At 39.1% G+C, this 18,346-nt stretch overlaps 2 protein-coding genes across 2 annotated transcripts in view; both read right to left on the bottom strand.

Moving 5' to 3' along the window:
* Positions 1 to 3,761: 3,761 nt before the first annotated feature.
* Positions 3,762 to 10,094, bottom strand: LOC103753899 (biogenesis of lysosome-related organelles complex 1 subunit 4-like). Its single transcript, XM_029958889.1, is given in 9 exon segments — positions 3,762 to 4,780; positions 7,334 to 7,468; positions 8,150 to 8,251; positions 9,427 to 9,498; positions 9,823 to 9,846; positions 9,849 to 9,899; positions 9,902 to 9,964; positions 9,967 to 9,996; positions 10,029 to 10,094. Coding segments are annotated over 9 exon segments (642 nt in total). The 3' UTR covers positions 3,762 to 4,681.
* Positions 10,095 to 11,240: 1,146 nt separating this feature from the next.
* PARD6G (par-6 family cell polarity regulator gamma) overlaps positions 11,241 to 18,346 on the bottom strand; it is a 54,348-nt gene continuing 47,242 nt past the window's right edge. The window contains exon 3 of the mRNA XM_008919655.2: positions 11,241 to 14,070. Within this exon, the coding sequence (XP_008917903.1) occupies positions 13,211 to 14,070 (860 nt within the window). The 3' untranslated portion in view covers positions 11,241 to 13,210. The remainder of the gene's footprint in view (positions 14,071 to 18,346) is intronic.

Here is an 18,346-nt window from a genome sequence, read left to right as displayed (position 1 = left end):
GATTGTGGGAATTTCTGCTTTTGCTTTTCCTTTAAGGTTGCTTTCTAGACCTCTTGCTTGTAAAGAAACTCCTGATGGTATCACCTGTAAGGAACAGATGGCAATTAATTTATTTTTAAATAATGTAGGCATTAAACTATTCTCAAGAAACCTACAGCTTCTGAACCATGGGAGATGATAAATCAAATTGGATACTTATCCTTCTTCCCTCAGCGAGTGCTTTTTCCCCCTCGTGAATTTCGTTCCTTTGTCTTTTCACTCAGAACCCTCTAAGGAAATCCTTGCTAACATTCAGTTCCTTTTCTTACTTATGTCAGCACAGTTAGTTACCTGTATTTTCAAAATACTTTTTTTAAAGACTATTCAAGATCCTTTATAGATAGCACATTGGACTGAAAACATCGTATTTTATGACTGCTTATGCAATTTTAATGTCTTTTTTATTACTTTAATAGTCCATCAAATAATGTACAGCCAATATTAAAGTTGACAAAAATTAAATGTCATTTTGAGTCTTCCAGGTGGATTTTAGACAGTGGATATTTCAGTTTTCCTACCATATCCCTTTGTCTGCTATAATTCCGAAGGCATTATTTCAATTTCTCTTTTTCACATTCTGTATCTCCAGGTGACTGCATTCTGTCTCCCCAGTGTTGTTTTGTACTGCCCAGGAGCAATACCTTCTGTTCCCGTTTTTTTTGCTTTGTTTGTTACTTAGCACTTTCAAAACTGTGATCATCATGTACCATTTGCATACTACTTACACTGTTTTGCAAAATCATAAAAATGACCAGCATTGAAAGAGTTTGCGAGTAGATAACCCCAAGCAAAAGGTGAAGACAACTCCCCTAATCTCCGAGATCAGCTGGAGCTGATCAGCTGTACTACCACCTTTAGGCTATACTACCACCCACCGGCCTAAAGTAGCATCAACAAAAGCAGCCATGTGGACAAGGCCTCTGCTCTGCCACTGCAGCACAGCCTGCCACAGCAGCTCAGCTCCTACAGGGATGTGAATCCCAGCCGTTTAAAACTCTGGATACCTGAAGGATTTAGCTGCAGTGGCTAGAAAGATTACTGACCTCCATTATGATCCTCTTTGACCATAGATATATCTGAAAGGGATTTTGGCTTTTCAAGGCAGGGCTTCGGTCTTGGTACATAGGATTTTCTTGGTAGCTGGTCCAAGGCTAGATTTCTTTTCTTTTCTTTGAAACTGAGGGAGTTTAAAAATGTCATCACTTAAAAAACGTTTTCTATTCTTTTTTTTTTTTTTAAGGGAATCTTAAAATATTTACCAACTTCAAATATAAAGTTCTTTTCATAGATGAAGACGCAAGCTCTTCTTTCTCATTCTGGAAGGTCTTTCACTCAGGATCACTCTCTACAGCTTATGAGCTTAGTATCTGGAAACAGTTCCTGTGCAGGACAGAGTCCAAATTAAGTTTGCTACTAATTTCTTAGTAGTGCAGGTAAAACTCCTTAACTTTGATAGTTATTGTCAGCAAAAGTAATGAAATGCCACAGGTTTTGATGTCAATGTAATCTAGTGCATCTTTAAACAATTTATTATATTTTTTGGTCAGATAAATCATAAAATCTGTTTCATTTCCATAATGTGCATTCATCTGTAATTTCTTTGCGCTTTATTGCAGCAGTGCTCAAGTGGAACAAAATATGTCGGTCCAAAAATAATTAAATACGAATATCAATCTTTATGTGCCTGCTTCAGCCATAGTTTATCATATAACTAAATATTTATATAAGACAGATGACGTTGATTTTTGTCCAGGAGCTATGAAAAATGTAGACTTCTGACATTCAGTCCAATCTGCACAGCTTGTGAATAGAGCTTCTGCTACATATTTACATATATCGTAGAGTAAATGATGTATGTATCTTTTAGAAAGCTGCAGCATTAGTTTAAATTAGCATTAGGCTAATGCTAAGTAACATTAGCCTAAAATGTATGTAACTATAAGGATATAAAAACTTTTACCATTACTTCTGCTAGGACTGCTTTAAAATGTTTGCTTCATGCCATAGAAGAAAAGTAAGATTTGTGTTGATTTTAATAATTTGATATTAAACATTAGCTCATTTCATATGCTTGATAACCAACATTTAGCAGCTCAGCACAGTAATCAAATCCTGCTTCACATCAATTCGAGCTGAAGACCTCTTCATGTTAAAAGTCAGTAATAAAGCCCTACAGTTCCTGGCTTGCATCTTGGAACTCAAGCAAAAGGAGAAAGACAAACATTGTGCAATGAAAGACACAATTATGGATTTCTGGGTCTATGAATATTTGTATCAGTGGATTTTGAGATTTAGATTTTATTTACAGCTGGCAGAAACAGTAAATATTGAGCCTAATTCACAATATAGTTACTGGTTCTACACTAATATAAAGTAACTACAGCAGTCAGAACAAAGGAATATTCACAGTCTTTCTTTATGCAGTGTGAACACTTGGGATTTTTTTGTGTAATTCCTGCTTGTGAGACTGATCATGAATAAGGAGACAGCCAAGGTGGTACAAACTCAACAGCAGAGTGCATGTGTGCATTTTGTCAGTGTTATGAGGATGCCTTAATTTTACAACTTTTCTAGACTATAGCTCACAGGTGAATTGTGACCTTGCTATTCTGTATTTTAAAAAGCCACACTTTATTTATTGTCTGTAGTTTTATAGTATTTTCTTAAGGAATCTTCCATGTCCATTATTTTCAGTAATAAAAAATATTTTGGACCATTTCCACACAGAACTATACTAACTACAGGAACTGCACGATTTTTGTTTGTGGTGTGCTTTGAAGATACAGCCCTTTTTTTTTTTTTCATACAGCTGTTTAACATAAACTCCCACTTCATAATACATGATTTTTTTCTCTCATTAACATGAACAAAATTGTAAGACAAATACTCAGCTGTATAAACTTACTGAAAACTTTATTATTTAAAATATTATCTGTTTAAATGCAACTCCATTTTGGCTCACCTTAGCAGAGGACAAAGCTTTTATTTGAGCAGTTGATTCATTTAATTAGAAAGCTGTTCTAAAGTTATCTTTTTTTTTTCCATGCCAGCATTAGTGCACTTGAGAGTATTTGACTGTAGCTTTCTGTTGCTATACTGAGTTAGAGGTATATAATTTCATTAGATCTCACTGAGGGATAAACCTTCAAGCATTATTTATGCATAAACTGAAAGGTACCATACCTTTTAGAAATGCAATTGTTGCTGCAGTGAAACATCTAAATAGTGAATTATTTATGTAAGTGAGGAGTATGGGAGGTGGAAGAGGAGCCCGTCTTCAATGTCATGCCTGTTCCTTTCTGCATGTTTACATACAATTATTTTTCTAGACTCTTTATGTTAAAATTCAGATAAGTTTTACATCAGGACTGCTTTTGGAGACTACTGATTCTGACTTCATGATCTTTGTTTTCATTTTTACTCAAGGTTGTTTCAGATACTGCTTACAACCCAGTCCCTTCTGCTGTTTGGAGACAAGAACATAAGCTTTTCAAAGCCTTATCTATTAATATATAATCCTTGCTCTGCAAATCCATACCCTTTTCTCTGCAGACATACTGTTTCCCTAAAGCATTCCTTTATTCCTCCAAAATCTGAATTTTGGGTATTTCTAGTGACAATTTATGATTAACACCTGCTAGGTATTATATGAGGCTGTATGCAAAAAGGTTCTCAGAAAGAAAGTCCAATACTGTCCGGTGAAATGCAAGACCACAACAGGGTTTAGATAGCTATTAGTTTATTGACAATATAAATTGCAATCAGCAAGTCCCAGTAACCACATGGAGAGTTGTGAGGGAAAAGAAAACAGTCTGGTGAGGTGCCTGACTAAGGCTCAGTCAGGCACATCCCTGCCTCAAGTTTTCAGCATGTTTGTTTTATATGTATCTATAGACATAGATGTATCTACCTCATGTCCACCTGGCTACACATCAAACAATACAATGATGCACTAATTAGAGGCTTGGTCACTGTGATCTGAGGATGGTCAGTGGGAGCAGGATGTTTGCTTTGTGAACTGGGACTAGGTCATGTGGATCAAGAGTTGGACTTAATGATCTCGGAGGTCCTTTCCAACCCAGCTGATCCTACGATTCTATGATCCAGTCATGTCCCTGATGAGCTTCCCCTTCCTCCCCTTGCAACTAGTATACCCCAATGTGGTACATTTCTCTGTACAAACTGCAGGGACCAGGCCTCAAACCTTGGAGTAGATGGTTTTATGCATAGTTTTTCTTTCACCTCCATCATTACATTAAGAAAAAAACCCAAAATAACAACCATCCTTGTGGTATAGCTATTTACACTTGCAGCAGCACAAACATTTACGTGTTAAAGAATTATATATAAAAGTATGTTTCCTAATATTTTCCCATAAATAAAAAATTAATGGTGAAGTATTCTTAAATTCTCTCCCCAAAATAATCTGAAAATTTATATGGTGTTTTAGGAAGATTTTTGAAATAATGAACACAAACAAAGATTACCTGAAAATACTGTCTGAAGGAAGACAATGAGAACGAGAATGGCAATATGGCATCAACAGTGCCCAGAAATGCCACTGTTTTGAGGTTAGCATTTCTTTTGTTCACTTGGCTGTCTCTATTCTGGCAGATTCATATCAATCCCAAAGCAAAAATCATCAATAAGGTGCTTCATTAAGACATGGAAAATAGTCTTCAGTCTTGAAGAGGACTGGAGGTTCATAGAGCGTCTGTTGTTGTCGCGAGGAAGACGATTTCTGAAAATCAGACAGGTTTATTTTTTGCCTTTTTAAAAAAGTATTTTAAAACAAAGCCTACAGAGCTAAAATGCAAAACAACAGAAGTTCTTAAGGTGTATCTCCTTAATCAAGTGAATTCTTAACCACAGCTCAGATGAGTCTGGCATATTCTTAATGTTATTGAAGAAATGCAGGTTTTAATGCTTGCCATTCCAGCACCTAAACAGACTCAGTCCTGGAAGGTGTATGATATGCCAGTGTTGCAGGAGCCAAACTGTACCATTCAGCTGATGGCATAGTTGTTGAAATCCTCATCCTCTCAAAGCCAAATACCTTTACCTTTTCTGCTCCAACCTTCGAGTTCTCCGCAGCCGCTTCTTTTGAGTTAACCCTAGGCCTATGTTCTCATTTAGTTAGTTAAAAAAGTCTTCATATAGAAACACACCTAGTAGATGTTGCTGTCAAGAAGGCTGCTGCTCCTGTTGAGCTTCTTCATATGACATACAGCTAAAAATAATCTGGTAGTGGACTGGTAAAGAGCTGCTACACTGTTTTTCAGGAAAAGTGTACATGTTTCTTTTAAATATTAACCGTACATTGTTTTGCTATACCAAATGGCTCATTTAAGGAGACAAGGACCACTACTCATTACTGCATCAGTCTTGCTGCGTATAAATAATGCTGTAACACAACACAGACCCAGTGTATGTTTTCAATAAATGGCCTTAAATAGAATGCTTGAAATCAAGATTTGTTAGAATCTTCACCAACAATAAAGTTAAAAGCATACCAAATATTATTAGCATACTTGGAGTTTGGAATGCTTTTGCAATATCAAGATGATGATATAAATAAGCATACCTACAAAACAGCAAAGTGGAATATTCAGTTGAACTGTATACTTGTACTCCATATGAAATAAGTACATAAACTCCTGTTATATACAAAATTGCTGATTTATTAAATTATATGTTGTTAACTTTACAATAATATTAATTTCTCTAAGTTTGTTTTGGCATTCAAGTTGTGATGAAATTAAAAAATATAAACAAAGATCTGATCTATAAATAGTAGATATAATCAGTGTTCTCAACATCACAAATTTTTCCAAATGCAAAAGCAACCTCTGAAATCAAAGTTCTGATTTTTAGAATCATCTCCTATCCTGTACTGTCCTATGAGAAAACACCTTGCAAGAAAGGGAAACTAAGGGCACAGGTCTTCTGCAATCCACTGATTTAAGAGGTGTTATATTTGCCTATGTGCAAGAAGGGGATAATTTCAATCCTGTGAGGAAATTCATAGACAGGCACAGTACCCACAGTTGCCTAAGCACACATTTATGATTAGTTATTTTTGCAGCTGCTTAGCAAACTTTTTTATCTTTTCAGAGTCTACATCCTTAGTGACACCAGAAGTCTTATAGTACTGTACTTTACACTGACTGGTATTCACAAGGGAAGAACTTTGGGCAAAATCTGAAAGTGAGATTACAAATACACAGTTTGAGAAATACAAAATACATCCTTTTTATAAAGAAACAGATACATTTAAAGGGAAAGGGGGGGGACCTTGACTAAATTAAAACTGCACCTGGAAAATACAAACTACAGCTACAATGAAAATCATGACATGAGAAAAGCCTTCTTTTCCAAACCATAAGGAGAAATCTCTATAGGCATTTTCATTCAGATATGCTTGTGTTTACTAGTGAAAGTAGGTATTTTACTATGCAATATCCAGTAGCACTGCAGAACAGTAACCTGCCTTTTAGCTAATCAATTAATGCCAGTAAGTTCTGAGTGTTCTTTTACTGCTATCCATACTCAAACTAAGAAACCACTGGACATGACAGGTTCAGCTTGCTGACACTTCTTAAGAGTTTTCTCGTTATTAATTGTGAAAAAACAACTAAGCTAATGAAGTGTTCCCATGCAACACTGAAAAAGAAGGCACTTTCTTAGAACTACCAAACTTTTCAACTGAAGATTATATTTCCTTGCTTGATAACTGCTTTTAGGAAAAACAAAAAAACAAACGGAAAATACTGTTGAATATTCTTGAAGGCCACTTATGTAGTTGTTTGGTTTTGTAACTGGCCTATAAATAGCAGCTTTGTGTTGGGTTTTTTTTTTTGAAAAGAAAAAAATGACAGCACTCTAAACTTAAACATCAAGGAAAATGAAGGAATGAGATGAGAAATTAACTAACTATCCTTTAACAGTCTTGCCTGTACAGGCTCTTCCTACTTGCTTTGCATATCATCAGAGATCAGGGGTGCTTCAGTATAAAGGCTTGTGCATTACGTGCTTGTTTGTGCCCTTCACGTTCATTTCTTTGTGTCTCAGACTTGTTTTGCTAAGTTACACAAATCCTTGTAAGGAATTGTGATTTTTAAGTTTGGCTGGGGTTTTTTTCTTTTAATTAAGCCTGAAAACTTTGTAAAAATCCTAATGAAGTGCATAAAAGTTAAATTCAGATGCATATGTAACAAACTTACTATTAATTTAATAATCTACTTTAGTCAGTAGAGCAACTAAGCTGGTCATGTGGTAACTAAAGTTTACTTACATTAAGGAAGGATGGTATGCTGATTGTGTGCAAGATCTTCTTGAATGTGCTTGGAAAAGCTCCAAGGTCTGTTTCTGCCTTTATGACCCGCTCTTCCAGTCCAGCTACGCTATTTCCAATCATTTTCACAAAAGCCTAGTGTGAAAGAAAACCAACAGAAATAGGGCTTTTTCACTAACAAAACAGGATTATGTATTGCACAACAGTGGTGAACGATCCATTACTTAAATGAGGAGTCAAGAACTTCATGCTCTCTTCCACCTACAAGTCCATTTTATTGCTAAAAATTACTTGAAACACTTAAAAGGCTGAACACCAGGTTAAATCTAATAAAACAATCAGTCTTTCTATTTACCTGTCAAGTAACTCATTTGAACTTCTTAGAATCTAGACTTACTACTGCTAAAAGAAAGACCAAGGATCTGTATCACAATTTTGAAGCTTTATCAGAAATCAATAGACCTCTCATTCTATTTGTCTCTGAGGACAGTAACTTTGAAAGACTATAAAAACTGCCTTGCTTTGAGCAGTCAATAAACAAAAATCCTTTTTTCTTTAAATAGATGTTTTAAAAAAAGATGTTAAAAAAAGATCCAAAAATGTTTAGAATGCTTACAGTGTCCAGAAATTATTAATAAATTGTGTTCTCGTTATTAACCCTGAAGTATTGAACCCAAATTGGACACGGAGAACAAAACTAGCCTGAGCCCACTCCACGTGCATGCATGAACACACACACAGACATGGCACATCATTGATTCTCTCCCCCCCCTTCTGTTAGGAAACAGAATGCATCTAGAGATATCAAATACCTACCTCTAGTTTGTCAATCTTCCTATATATCTGCCTCATTTCTATTGCTTTTGTGTATATTTGAGGTATACTTTCATTGACAACTTGAGAGGAATCACTCCGAATCTAAAGACAATTCAAAGAAATAATACAAAAATCAATGAATAAAACAAAGTGTTTAATAGATTTCATTCTGGAAACTAGAACTGTGCTCCAATCAACAGATTAAAATTCAGAGTTTAAAACCACCAGATTAAAATTAGTACAGAAATACTAGATTAAAACCAAAACACTAGCTTTTTTGTATAATTTCGAAGTAATTTTGAAGAAAATTTATTTTGCATAGGCTAATATTTACCTTTATAATTATATTAAAAGTAGGCTACTACATCTCCTTAGAACTGAGATGGAACATTTTCCAAGACATACTAAAGAACTAGACACATTAAACTAAAATTTTTACTTAAATTCTACTACTCGTACTTTTCCTCAGGTTTGTTAAAAAAGTCAGGACACAAAGTCTTGGTTTACTGCTATTAAAATAAAAAAATCCTAGGATGAAGTTCCCCTTATAGTTGTGCAGAACTACATGTGCTACGCTTTAAAAGACAGCCTGTATACCAGTGTCAGCTTATAGGAACTTTACATTCAGTTCCCCCATCTAACCCAATGCAAAAGTGAAAACAAAGCTGCCTTTCTGATAAGAGGGTCCCCCCTCTAGCTTTGGAGGTTTGGCAACTCGGATTAGATACTTTGATTATAAAACCCACGGAGCATACCTTTATGTATTTTAAAGGAGAAGCAGAACATCATATTGTTCTTTCAAACCTGTCATTTCACCATTCAAAATGGGATTCTCTGTAGGTACATGGATAAGTATCCAAATAAAGCTATGTAAATATGCAGCTAGGAAAAAATTCTTCACTGAGAGGACTGTCAAGCACTGGAACAGGCTGCCCAGGGAACTGGTTGGTGGAGCCATCATCTCTGGAGGTATTTAAAAGATGTGTAGATGTGATGCTTAGGGGCATGGTTTAATGGTGGACTTGGCAGTGCTAGGTCAGCAGTTGGCCTCTATCTTAGAGGTCTTTTCCAACCTAAACAATTATATGATTGTATGACCACAAAGCTATATAGCCGTATTTTGCTCTGACATGAAATTTGGCAGTTTTATCCACAAGCTGTCTAATTACCAAATGTGTTTTCATACTGAACCTACCTAGACAGGAGGCTTCTTCCTCTCCATGTCTTATTTACACAAGCACTAATTAAAAACGCAACTACATGCAAGTTACACATACCATGTCCAGCATTCCCACGAATTCATCCACTCTGGTCAGTAAGTCTTCTAGACTCTTGTCTAAGCTTTCTATCTGCAAAACAGAAATCCTTTAAAGGTACTTGAAAACACGAAAACCGGATTCTCAGAAATAACACCACCGAGTACAGACATCGTCCACATTAAAACGAGTCTCACAGAAACCCCGCAGCTTTCCCCTCCTTGTCTTTGTTGAGCACAAGGGACTCGACACACCGGTACGTCCTGTCCTGCACATCACCACAGCGGGAGCGCGCCCAGCTCCAGAGGGCTGCGCTCCCAGGATACCCCCTCCCTTCCCGGCGCCGGGCCGCCTACCTGTCCCTGTCCCCAGGGAGCTGGGCAGGACCCCCCCGAGGCGGCCCGGCCCCTCGCCCACCTGCTCGCTGAAGAGGCTGCCGGTCGGCCGAGCAGGTACGCCGGAGTAGGCGGCGCGGTGGCGCTCAGCGACGACCTCACGAGGCGTCCTCGTCTCTCGGCTTCCCGAGGCGGAGGCCGCTGCTGTGGCTCTGGGACACGTTTTCCCGCTGTCCGCGCCGGGGCAAGGCCGCCCCTAGCAGGTTCGGATCAACCCGCGTCGCCCACTCCGCCAAAGCGCGCCGCCATCCCACCCGCTCCCGCCGGGGATGGGCCCGTCGCGCCGCTCGACATGACCGGGGCGGGCCGCGCAGCGCGCTCACCGGCGGCGGAGCCGCCTTCCCAACCCCGGCCCCCGCGGCCCCGGGAGACCGGGAAGACGACGCGCTCCGGGACTGAAGTTCACGGATCGCCTGTCCGGGCACGGAGGTCGCGCCTGGCTGTTGGAAAAGCTCAGGCCCTGCTGCCCCCGCCGCCTCTCGGAAGCGTTGGGACGGAAACGTGGCTCCCTCTCCGGGAGCGCTTATGGAGGATTTGCCCCTTAAGGAGGGCTGGCGCGCCTCTGTTCCCTCAGCCGCCCACCTTTACAGCCCAGCTGGGCAATTTAATCCCACAGCCGAAGGGGTCCCGGTCTGTGAAGCCCGAACAAGTCAGACGCGTTTCCATGCAGATTGCTCTGACAACGGCCTGAGGTGGGAAGGGAGCTCGCTGTGAGAGGATAATTGGGATAACACAGATTCAGGCATCAGTATGGGGCATTCAAAAGAGAAGCTGCTTTTGCCACCCCCCACCCCTCCTCACCCCAAAACGTTGCACAAAATGTCTGCAAGCCTTAAAAGTTACTTCACAAAGTGCTGGCTCTAAAGCTGACACATCAATACTTGGGTGTTCTCAGTTTGTAATTCATCTTGGGTACATGCGTGTGAAACACAAGTTACGCTTCCTATCCCCTGCGATGAGTAGACTGTACTGCACGGTTTCTTTGGACAGTGACATCCAGAAGGCTCCAGGCAAAGGAGTGCAGTGCAGCAGCAGATCACTAAGCCAGAGATACCCTAGGCTTTTTCTGAGGAGTCAGAATTAACCCTCAAAACCCTGAGGTTTGCAGCCAGCCCTGCTATGAGAGGGTTCCCAAGGAAATCAGTGTAACAGTACCCTTTAGTAAAAGTAGTACTGGGAAAACTGCTATGAGTGGGTTCCCAAGGAAATCAGTGTAGCAGTACTCTTTAGTAAAAGCAGTACTGGGAAAAAAACATTATGGAAAGAAACTCAGTATCACTGAGATCAAGCAGCGGGATCAAAGTCTGTACTAATACAGAGAAAATCATTACTAAAATGGTTACATAGTTGAAGAGCCATCCAACCCAGATACCTTGTTTCCACAGGGATGGGATATACTTCCACATAAAAGCTTGAGCACAGGGAAAGAATATAGCTTAGAAGTAAGACAGTGCACATTTTATTGCAGATAGGTCACATTGTCATCAGTTAAATAAGGAAAAACGAGTAACTTCAGCCAGACAAATCACTTATTCATAAAAGTAGTCTTATTTAAGGTGTAACAAAATTTTCCTGATAAGATGGTCTGATTGACTGAAGCATATCCAGCTATTCTTTTTTTTTTTACTGCACCAATAATCAGATTTTTTAAAAAAATGAAAACCTTTGGTAAAGTACAAACACAGTTTTAAGACGAACAGGATCAATGATCTATTCTTACTGTGCCAGTAAAAATAAGTACAGCTCTATAGCTGCTGTGATACCTAGAAAAAATTTAATTAGAGTAAGTGAAAGAATTTTAAAATAAACTTTTAAAGCAAATCTAAAAGAAATAAACTAAGTTCAATGTCCCAAAGATATTTAACAATGAGCAGAAGACTGGTTGTTCCACAGGTATTCTAAATTAGCAACAATGAATTAGTCCGCACAACCTTTTTCCAGCCATTACAGATTCCAAAATGGAATGTAATTTCTTCAAACCAAGACTTCTGAATTTTCATATCCATACAATATTTAAGAAATGTCTATTCCACCATATAAAAAAAGCTTTAATGTACTACAAAGTTAAAAACAAAGAGCAAATGACACAAGCTAAAAATAGAAAAATACATCGTAAAACATTTATATTTTGTTTCTTACACTGATTGAGATATAACAAAATATTTTGGATTAAATCACTTTCTTAGACTCACGGCATTTTCAGAAGCAGACAGGTTGTGACTCAACAGTCACTGGTCACCCAACAGCCAGCACCCAGTAAAGGTGTCTGACCATCGCAAACATCCACTATATTTTAAGTTTCTAGAAATCCTGTGTAAATGTTAAGCTTTATTACTATAAGAGTCCAAAAATAACAGTTAGGTTTGAGAGCCAGTCAGCATCCCCCTCCAGCTCTGCATGGCAATCAGCCAACCTTTTGTAAGGAAAGACCTTGTGGATTTAGGTGGCCCCAAAGGTACAGGGATTGTGTCAGCTCTGAGGTGAAGGGGACAGTCCTAGCACACTCTTCCACTTCTGCTGCTTTCTTGCTTGCATCTTTAAAAATTCACGTGAACCATGATTTTGAGGAAAAAAAAAAAAAAAGAGAGAGATGATGGGGAAAAAACCAAGAGGTATTAGCTAATAAATATCGGAAAAGAATACACCACCACACAGCGGCGCTGACCCCGCCGTGTCGGTGCCTCCCCGCGTTCCCAGCGCTGGCCCGCAGGTGGCGACCGTGCCCCAGCAGTCACGGCTACATCCTACACACGGCCGCCTCGGGCCTCTAAAACCACTTATTTTTATATATATAGAATCTACAGTTTCCTTTGGAAAATGTAATTGCAGCATCTCCCAAACGTTGTTACCACCAGAGTAGGAAACAGCTACTTTTATGTAGAGCTCGTCTGGATTAGACATAAGGCTGAAAATATGGTGTAAACAAGTTAGCAGAAGGGCTGTGTGTAACAGTAGAAGATGGGATGGCTGTTAAGAAGCGCCCCCTTTAAGCTAGTATTAGAAGAAAACCAGGTTCCACTTCAAATGGACATGTCTGTTACTATTAAAATCTAATTCATATACATGCACGTATTAATACATCCACCCATGTATTCAAACCCAAGTATGTAGCATTGCCATGGGTAGCCTGTAAGACTGCTTAGATTTATAACAACTAAAACAAATTTGTGTTCTCACTTCAGGGCTGGGATATGAACCAGATTTTGCACTCTGGCTTTCTCCCGACAAATTTTGCAGTGCATGACAGCTTTATGTCTAACTCCAGATGCCACGTTTCCTAGAAAGCAACAATTTTCTGCACCCGTGAGGTCTATGAGAATATCAGCTCCCTGTTTTGTGCATAACATGTTGCACGAGTTAATTGTCCCAATTGGCACTTAAGACTGTAAGGAGAATTGCAGAAGTTGCTACTAAAGCGTAATGACTGTTCCATCCTCCTCGATACCTCCTCTGGGGATAACCAGACTGTGTCGGGGATCAGTTTTTAAGGAACTGAGTAATTTGTGGATGTTGCCATTGCTTTCTCGGCCAGAGTTGTTGTTGAGCACCAGGTCCCTTTGAAGTCTGTGGCTAAGGCTGCTGCCATTGATTCGAGAGAGGCTACTGGAAGTAAGGCTGTGCAGTTTAGGAATGTGCTGTGGCTCCAGACCACCCTCAATGACAATGTCAGCCTCTTCATCACTCTCCATTTCATCAGGGTGGAAGTTCTGCAGCACATGGGATGTAGGCAAACTGTGGTGACTCGCAGTGCTGTCTGTAGACTGGCCAGAGCTACCAGACATCCTACTGCTCCGAATAATATTGTTCCTCTGGTTTGCTGGCTTGACTGTGATAATAAGATTATGGCTGTTGGCAATCATCATGTCTGTGACTTGGTCAAGAGTCTTTCCTGCTACTTCAATGCCATTAACTTCCAGGACTTCATCATTCACAGCCAGCAAGCCTGTGCTCTCTGCTAAGCCACCAGGAACCATACGAGAGATGAAGATACCGGGTACTTTTTCCAGTCCATGAGGAGTAACTCTTACGCTGGTGCCATCACGAATGTAAAATCCTAAGGGTTTCTCACACCCGTGTCGATACAGCCTCACTCTCCTGTGCGTTTCAGGAAGAATGTCCACATCAATTATGGAAGACACTGGTCTAAAATCATGAGGCATGCTGATGTTAATGTGAGGACGCCGTCGGAGGTTGTCATTGCGGAGTGTCACCAGAGCCTTCTTCTTCCTTGATAGCGTGTTGGTCCCAAAATTGCTGTAGTCCACTTCATCTGAAAGAGAAGCAGTACCGATGTATATCAATCAAACAGAATAATTCAATCTGCAGGGCATTTTACACTTAAATTTTGTTCAGTGAAGGCACACTCTTAATAATATGGAAAAAAACCAAATTAATTCTCCCACTTATTCTAACTTTTGTTTCACTTTATGTCCATCAGCACAACATTCAGAATGAATGAGTTGTTTATAATTACTACCCACACTTCCATGTTTTGGGGAAAAAAAAACCCTTCTTTTTCTGAACTCCTATTTCAGCTATGTAGTATGCAATTACTTGCTGCAGGCCTGATATACCATCTTGGACATGAGACTGTATTTTCAGAGTTGGATTCTAATTTTACACATACATCTCAAGTGGCCAAGGAGCGTATTCCTAACCTGAAAGTCCGAATTAGGGTGCATTTTAATACTCAATACATAGCCTTAACTGATAGCAGGCCTTAGGTACAAACATGATAGCAGAGTGCAAGAGAGTAGTTGGATACGTTTTTTGCCTAGCCTTTGTTAGTTAATATGCATCTCTTGGTACATCACTTTTCTCTTTGGAATATTTTACTTCATTTCAGCTGAACTTGACAGCAATAAAAAGTGTTAGAAGTGCCAGATAACAAAAGGTTCTGTGTAAGCAAGCAGCCTGGCAGAAAGAGATGCAGGGAGAAACTGCTCTGCTGCCTAGTCCGTATGCTAAACATCATAGAATGGACATGGACTCCTGCCCTTGAGAGGAAGATCCATGGGAAAGCTGCCTTTCTAAGGTCTTCAGTTTAAGGAAATGTTTAAATATTTTAGTCTCTGTAGCACTTATTTCAAGTGCATTGCAAAGTAATCACTTTTAAATTATCCAAGTAAAAGAAGTTATTCCATATAAGAAGCTCATGTTGTGCTTTGCATAAAAAACACTTAAGACATGAAGTTGTTAGTGTACAAATTGCGTCACTGCATTTCCCATTAAAAATACTGTGCATAGTTTAAACATGAAACATGCACTAGCTGGAAAATTATTTCACGGGGAGTTTAGCATGATAACACTTTTCAGATAAACTAACAGACTTCCAGTTTATTCTACTGTTGAAAACAAGCAGTATAATCCAAAAGTACATTCACAGAACTGCCACTAAGCATTTTTTTCTCCGATAAATTAACCTTACATAGGTTAGGGGAAAAAAGGTGTTAGTAAAAACAAGCTTATAATTGCATTTCTATGTCTTGCAAGTCACATTTTCAAGTCTAATTTCAAGGCATATTATTGACAGACTTCAGTTAAATGACATTAAGTTACACTAATCAAAGGACACAAAAAATGTGCTAAGCAGCAACCTGATCAAACTGAGCCTCTTTGGAGCAGGGTGTTAGATTAGCTGGGCTCCAGAGGTCCCTTCCAATCTACTTTATTCCATGATCCTACACAGTTATTGGGCTAGAAAAAGTCCTTTGAAGACTTCAGAAAGACTATTTCTGCATTCTCCTATAACTTATCTACATTGGCTATACTAACCCTGAGGACATATAAGGCATCTAGAAGGTGGCGCCAAAGGAAAAGTTCCCGTGAAATAAAGATCCTCCTTGAACAAATTTGTTGTGTTTAACTTCACATTTGCCTCTTCTCTCTCCTCCCAGGCTGTTCAGAGCTGTACCAATTACACAGGCCTTACTGTGTTATTTAGGTTGGTAAGGCACAGGATTGGAAGTCCTTAAAATCACTCAAATGCAAGAAGCTCCCAACTCGTTTCTGGAAGCATATTCACAGCCAAGACAGTGACTTTGTAGAGGGGGCACCTTCTCAAGTTCACTTGGTGAACAGTCATTGCAGTGTCTACTCTTTTGAATGCACAAGCCAACTTCTGGAACCAAAGTTAGGTATTATTCCTTTTCTTTCATCAAGAAGATCACCATCTACATTCACCTAGTTCTGAATGATGATTCTGAAGGTTCACAACAAATACCTTTTCCTTGTAAAGTATGGGTCCATAAGAGATATCTTTCATCACTACAGTCTCAAACACTGTGCCCTGCTCACCCTCACAATTCAAGGATAAATTTCTGGGACAGTCCTAATAAAACAACTTGGGCATTCAGATTTAGAATATAAGTTCTTCCTCACTTGAAACACAGCACTGTAAGAACAGCAGTGCTGTGCCTTAGAGTCCAAGAGAACCTTTACCCCAAAATTTCAGTTTAAGATGGCAATTAAAATTACATACACATTACAGGTCTATGTGTTTAAGACCGTCTCCTGCCGCACTGGCAACCCAAACTTAAACCAAAATCTGCATCCCTTAAAGATTCAGAAAAATAGGTAGGCAAGTACAGTTCAGTGCACTGTAGGTAAAATGAGCACATGCCCTGGTTAGTCATCTGTCCCCTGAAAGCACTCAGGTAACTGTTATCTCCCTTCCTCTCTATGTTAGTATATTAATACTTAATTACTTTAAGGTAAACTTGTTAAAGCTTTACCAAATAGTTCATCTGAGAATATTTGTTGATAACACTCTTTTCTCCCCCTTAAATTAACAACAATCCAGAGAGTTAATTCTCACATGCAAGTCTGTGATGATCAAGTAGTAATGTCACACAAGTATGATGGTCCTCCTAAGACACACGGGTCATTTCTGAATCAGCTTTCTTGGGTTGGGCCAGCATCAGGGCAGTGGAACAAAAGAAGTAGTTGTTCTATGCCTGTGACCTCCTCACCTGTGCTCAGTCCACTAACCTGCCCCCCCAGATGACTGCCAGCATTCCTAACCTCTGAACAGCTTCAAGACAACCACCTCCTCTAAAACAAAAAGCCCATCTTACCACAAAAAATGCTACCTTTTCCCTCCAAACATGAACCAGGTAAAAGCAGGATTACATTACAAGTGATACAGGCTACCTTCAGTGTTGGACCACTGACCATTCTTGGATTTAGTATTACAGGGCTAGACCTGTAGGTAAAAATGAAGTCCATGTCCCGTTGATGACTGAAGTTTCTGTTTTTAAAATAATGCCAAGCATTAGTTTCCAACTCTGACTCTAAACAGGATTCCATACCAGGAAGATGAAGTCCTAATTTTAACAAGTAAAACTGCTGAAAGCTATTACAGGTTGGAGAAATGAGAGCTAATTTGAAGAGCTTTTAAGAAAAAACACTAATTAACTTTATTTTCCAGAAAAAGTTCAAGTACAGAATATATGCTCCTTAACAATACAGGGATTACTAGATTATGTGAATTCAAGATAATCTACTCATTAGCAGTTATACTCAATTGGACATCACCTTAAAATAAAAAAAAATAAAACAAAACAAAAAATCCTGCAGAACAAAACAGCTACCTCCTCGATGGTATTTAGAACCACTACTCTTGCTGTAGGAATAAAGCAAAGTATCTCTAGTGAAGTTTAACATCAGCTGTTTCTGTAGTATCAGAAAGTCATTAATCCCTAGCACAGCAAAAAGAAAACTTCCTTCTTTACAAGGGAACTGGGACAGGTCAGACAACATCATTCACTTTTACCAGCTATGGGGTGGCCACAACCAGTACTAAACTGCTCTGGTGGCATGTGTCAGACTGAACTGAAAACTGTATCACTGCATAATTTATGATGACTTTTAATGAAGGTCAGCAACTTCTTGTTAGGTTTTGAGTTTCTCACTGTATTGAATTTCAAGCAGGAATGCCACTTCAGCTAAAGGAATGGACTGTGCTTGATGCTGGGTCTCAGGCAAGACCAGTATATACCATATGGAACCAGGTAGAGCTCATTTTTCATGTTTCATTTGTTGCAATATCAAATTCTCCTTTTGTGGAGCAAAAGGTCTATAAAATTCTGCATGTGTACAGCCTTGAGAAGTGTCATCAAATGGGACATTCGAACAGTGCTTGAAGCCAAGTGTCATGTCTTCTTAAGTCTCAAATGAGGCTGGAATGAAATGTTATTTACATACAGGTGACAGAGGGAAAATTAACCTTTTAGGTCTTGAATATGTCCTGGATTTCTCAGAATGGGGCAGATTACATGGACCATTTTCATCTACAAGATGTAGTGCTTTCAGACAAAGATGTACTATGAACTGGCCAGATAATCCTGAATAGCCACTAAATTCTGAGACTTGGACCTGAATTTTACTTGTCCCCATAATTTACTTCCCACTGAAAACACTATTCCCGTAAAAGAGATTAAGAACACAATTTACCACAGTTGGAGAAGGACTCCTCAGATTTTCCGTTCTCTCTTACTTGAACCTGCAACCCAAAGCTACACAAAAAATACCTCGAACTCTTCTGC

The sequence above is a fragment of the Manacus vitellinus genome, unplaced genomic scaffold, assembly GCF_001715985.3.
Source record: "Manacus vitellinus isolate BGI_N305 unplaced genomic scaffold, ASM171598v3 scaffold_17_pilon, whole genome shotgun sequence".
Classification (NCBI taxonomy): Eukaryota; Metazoa; Chordata; class Aves; order Passeriformes; family Pipridae; genus Manacus; species Manacus vitellinus.
The sequence above is the reverse complement of the archived record's forward strand: the minus strand, read 5'-3'. Positions and strand labels throughout refer to the sequence as shown.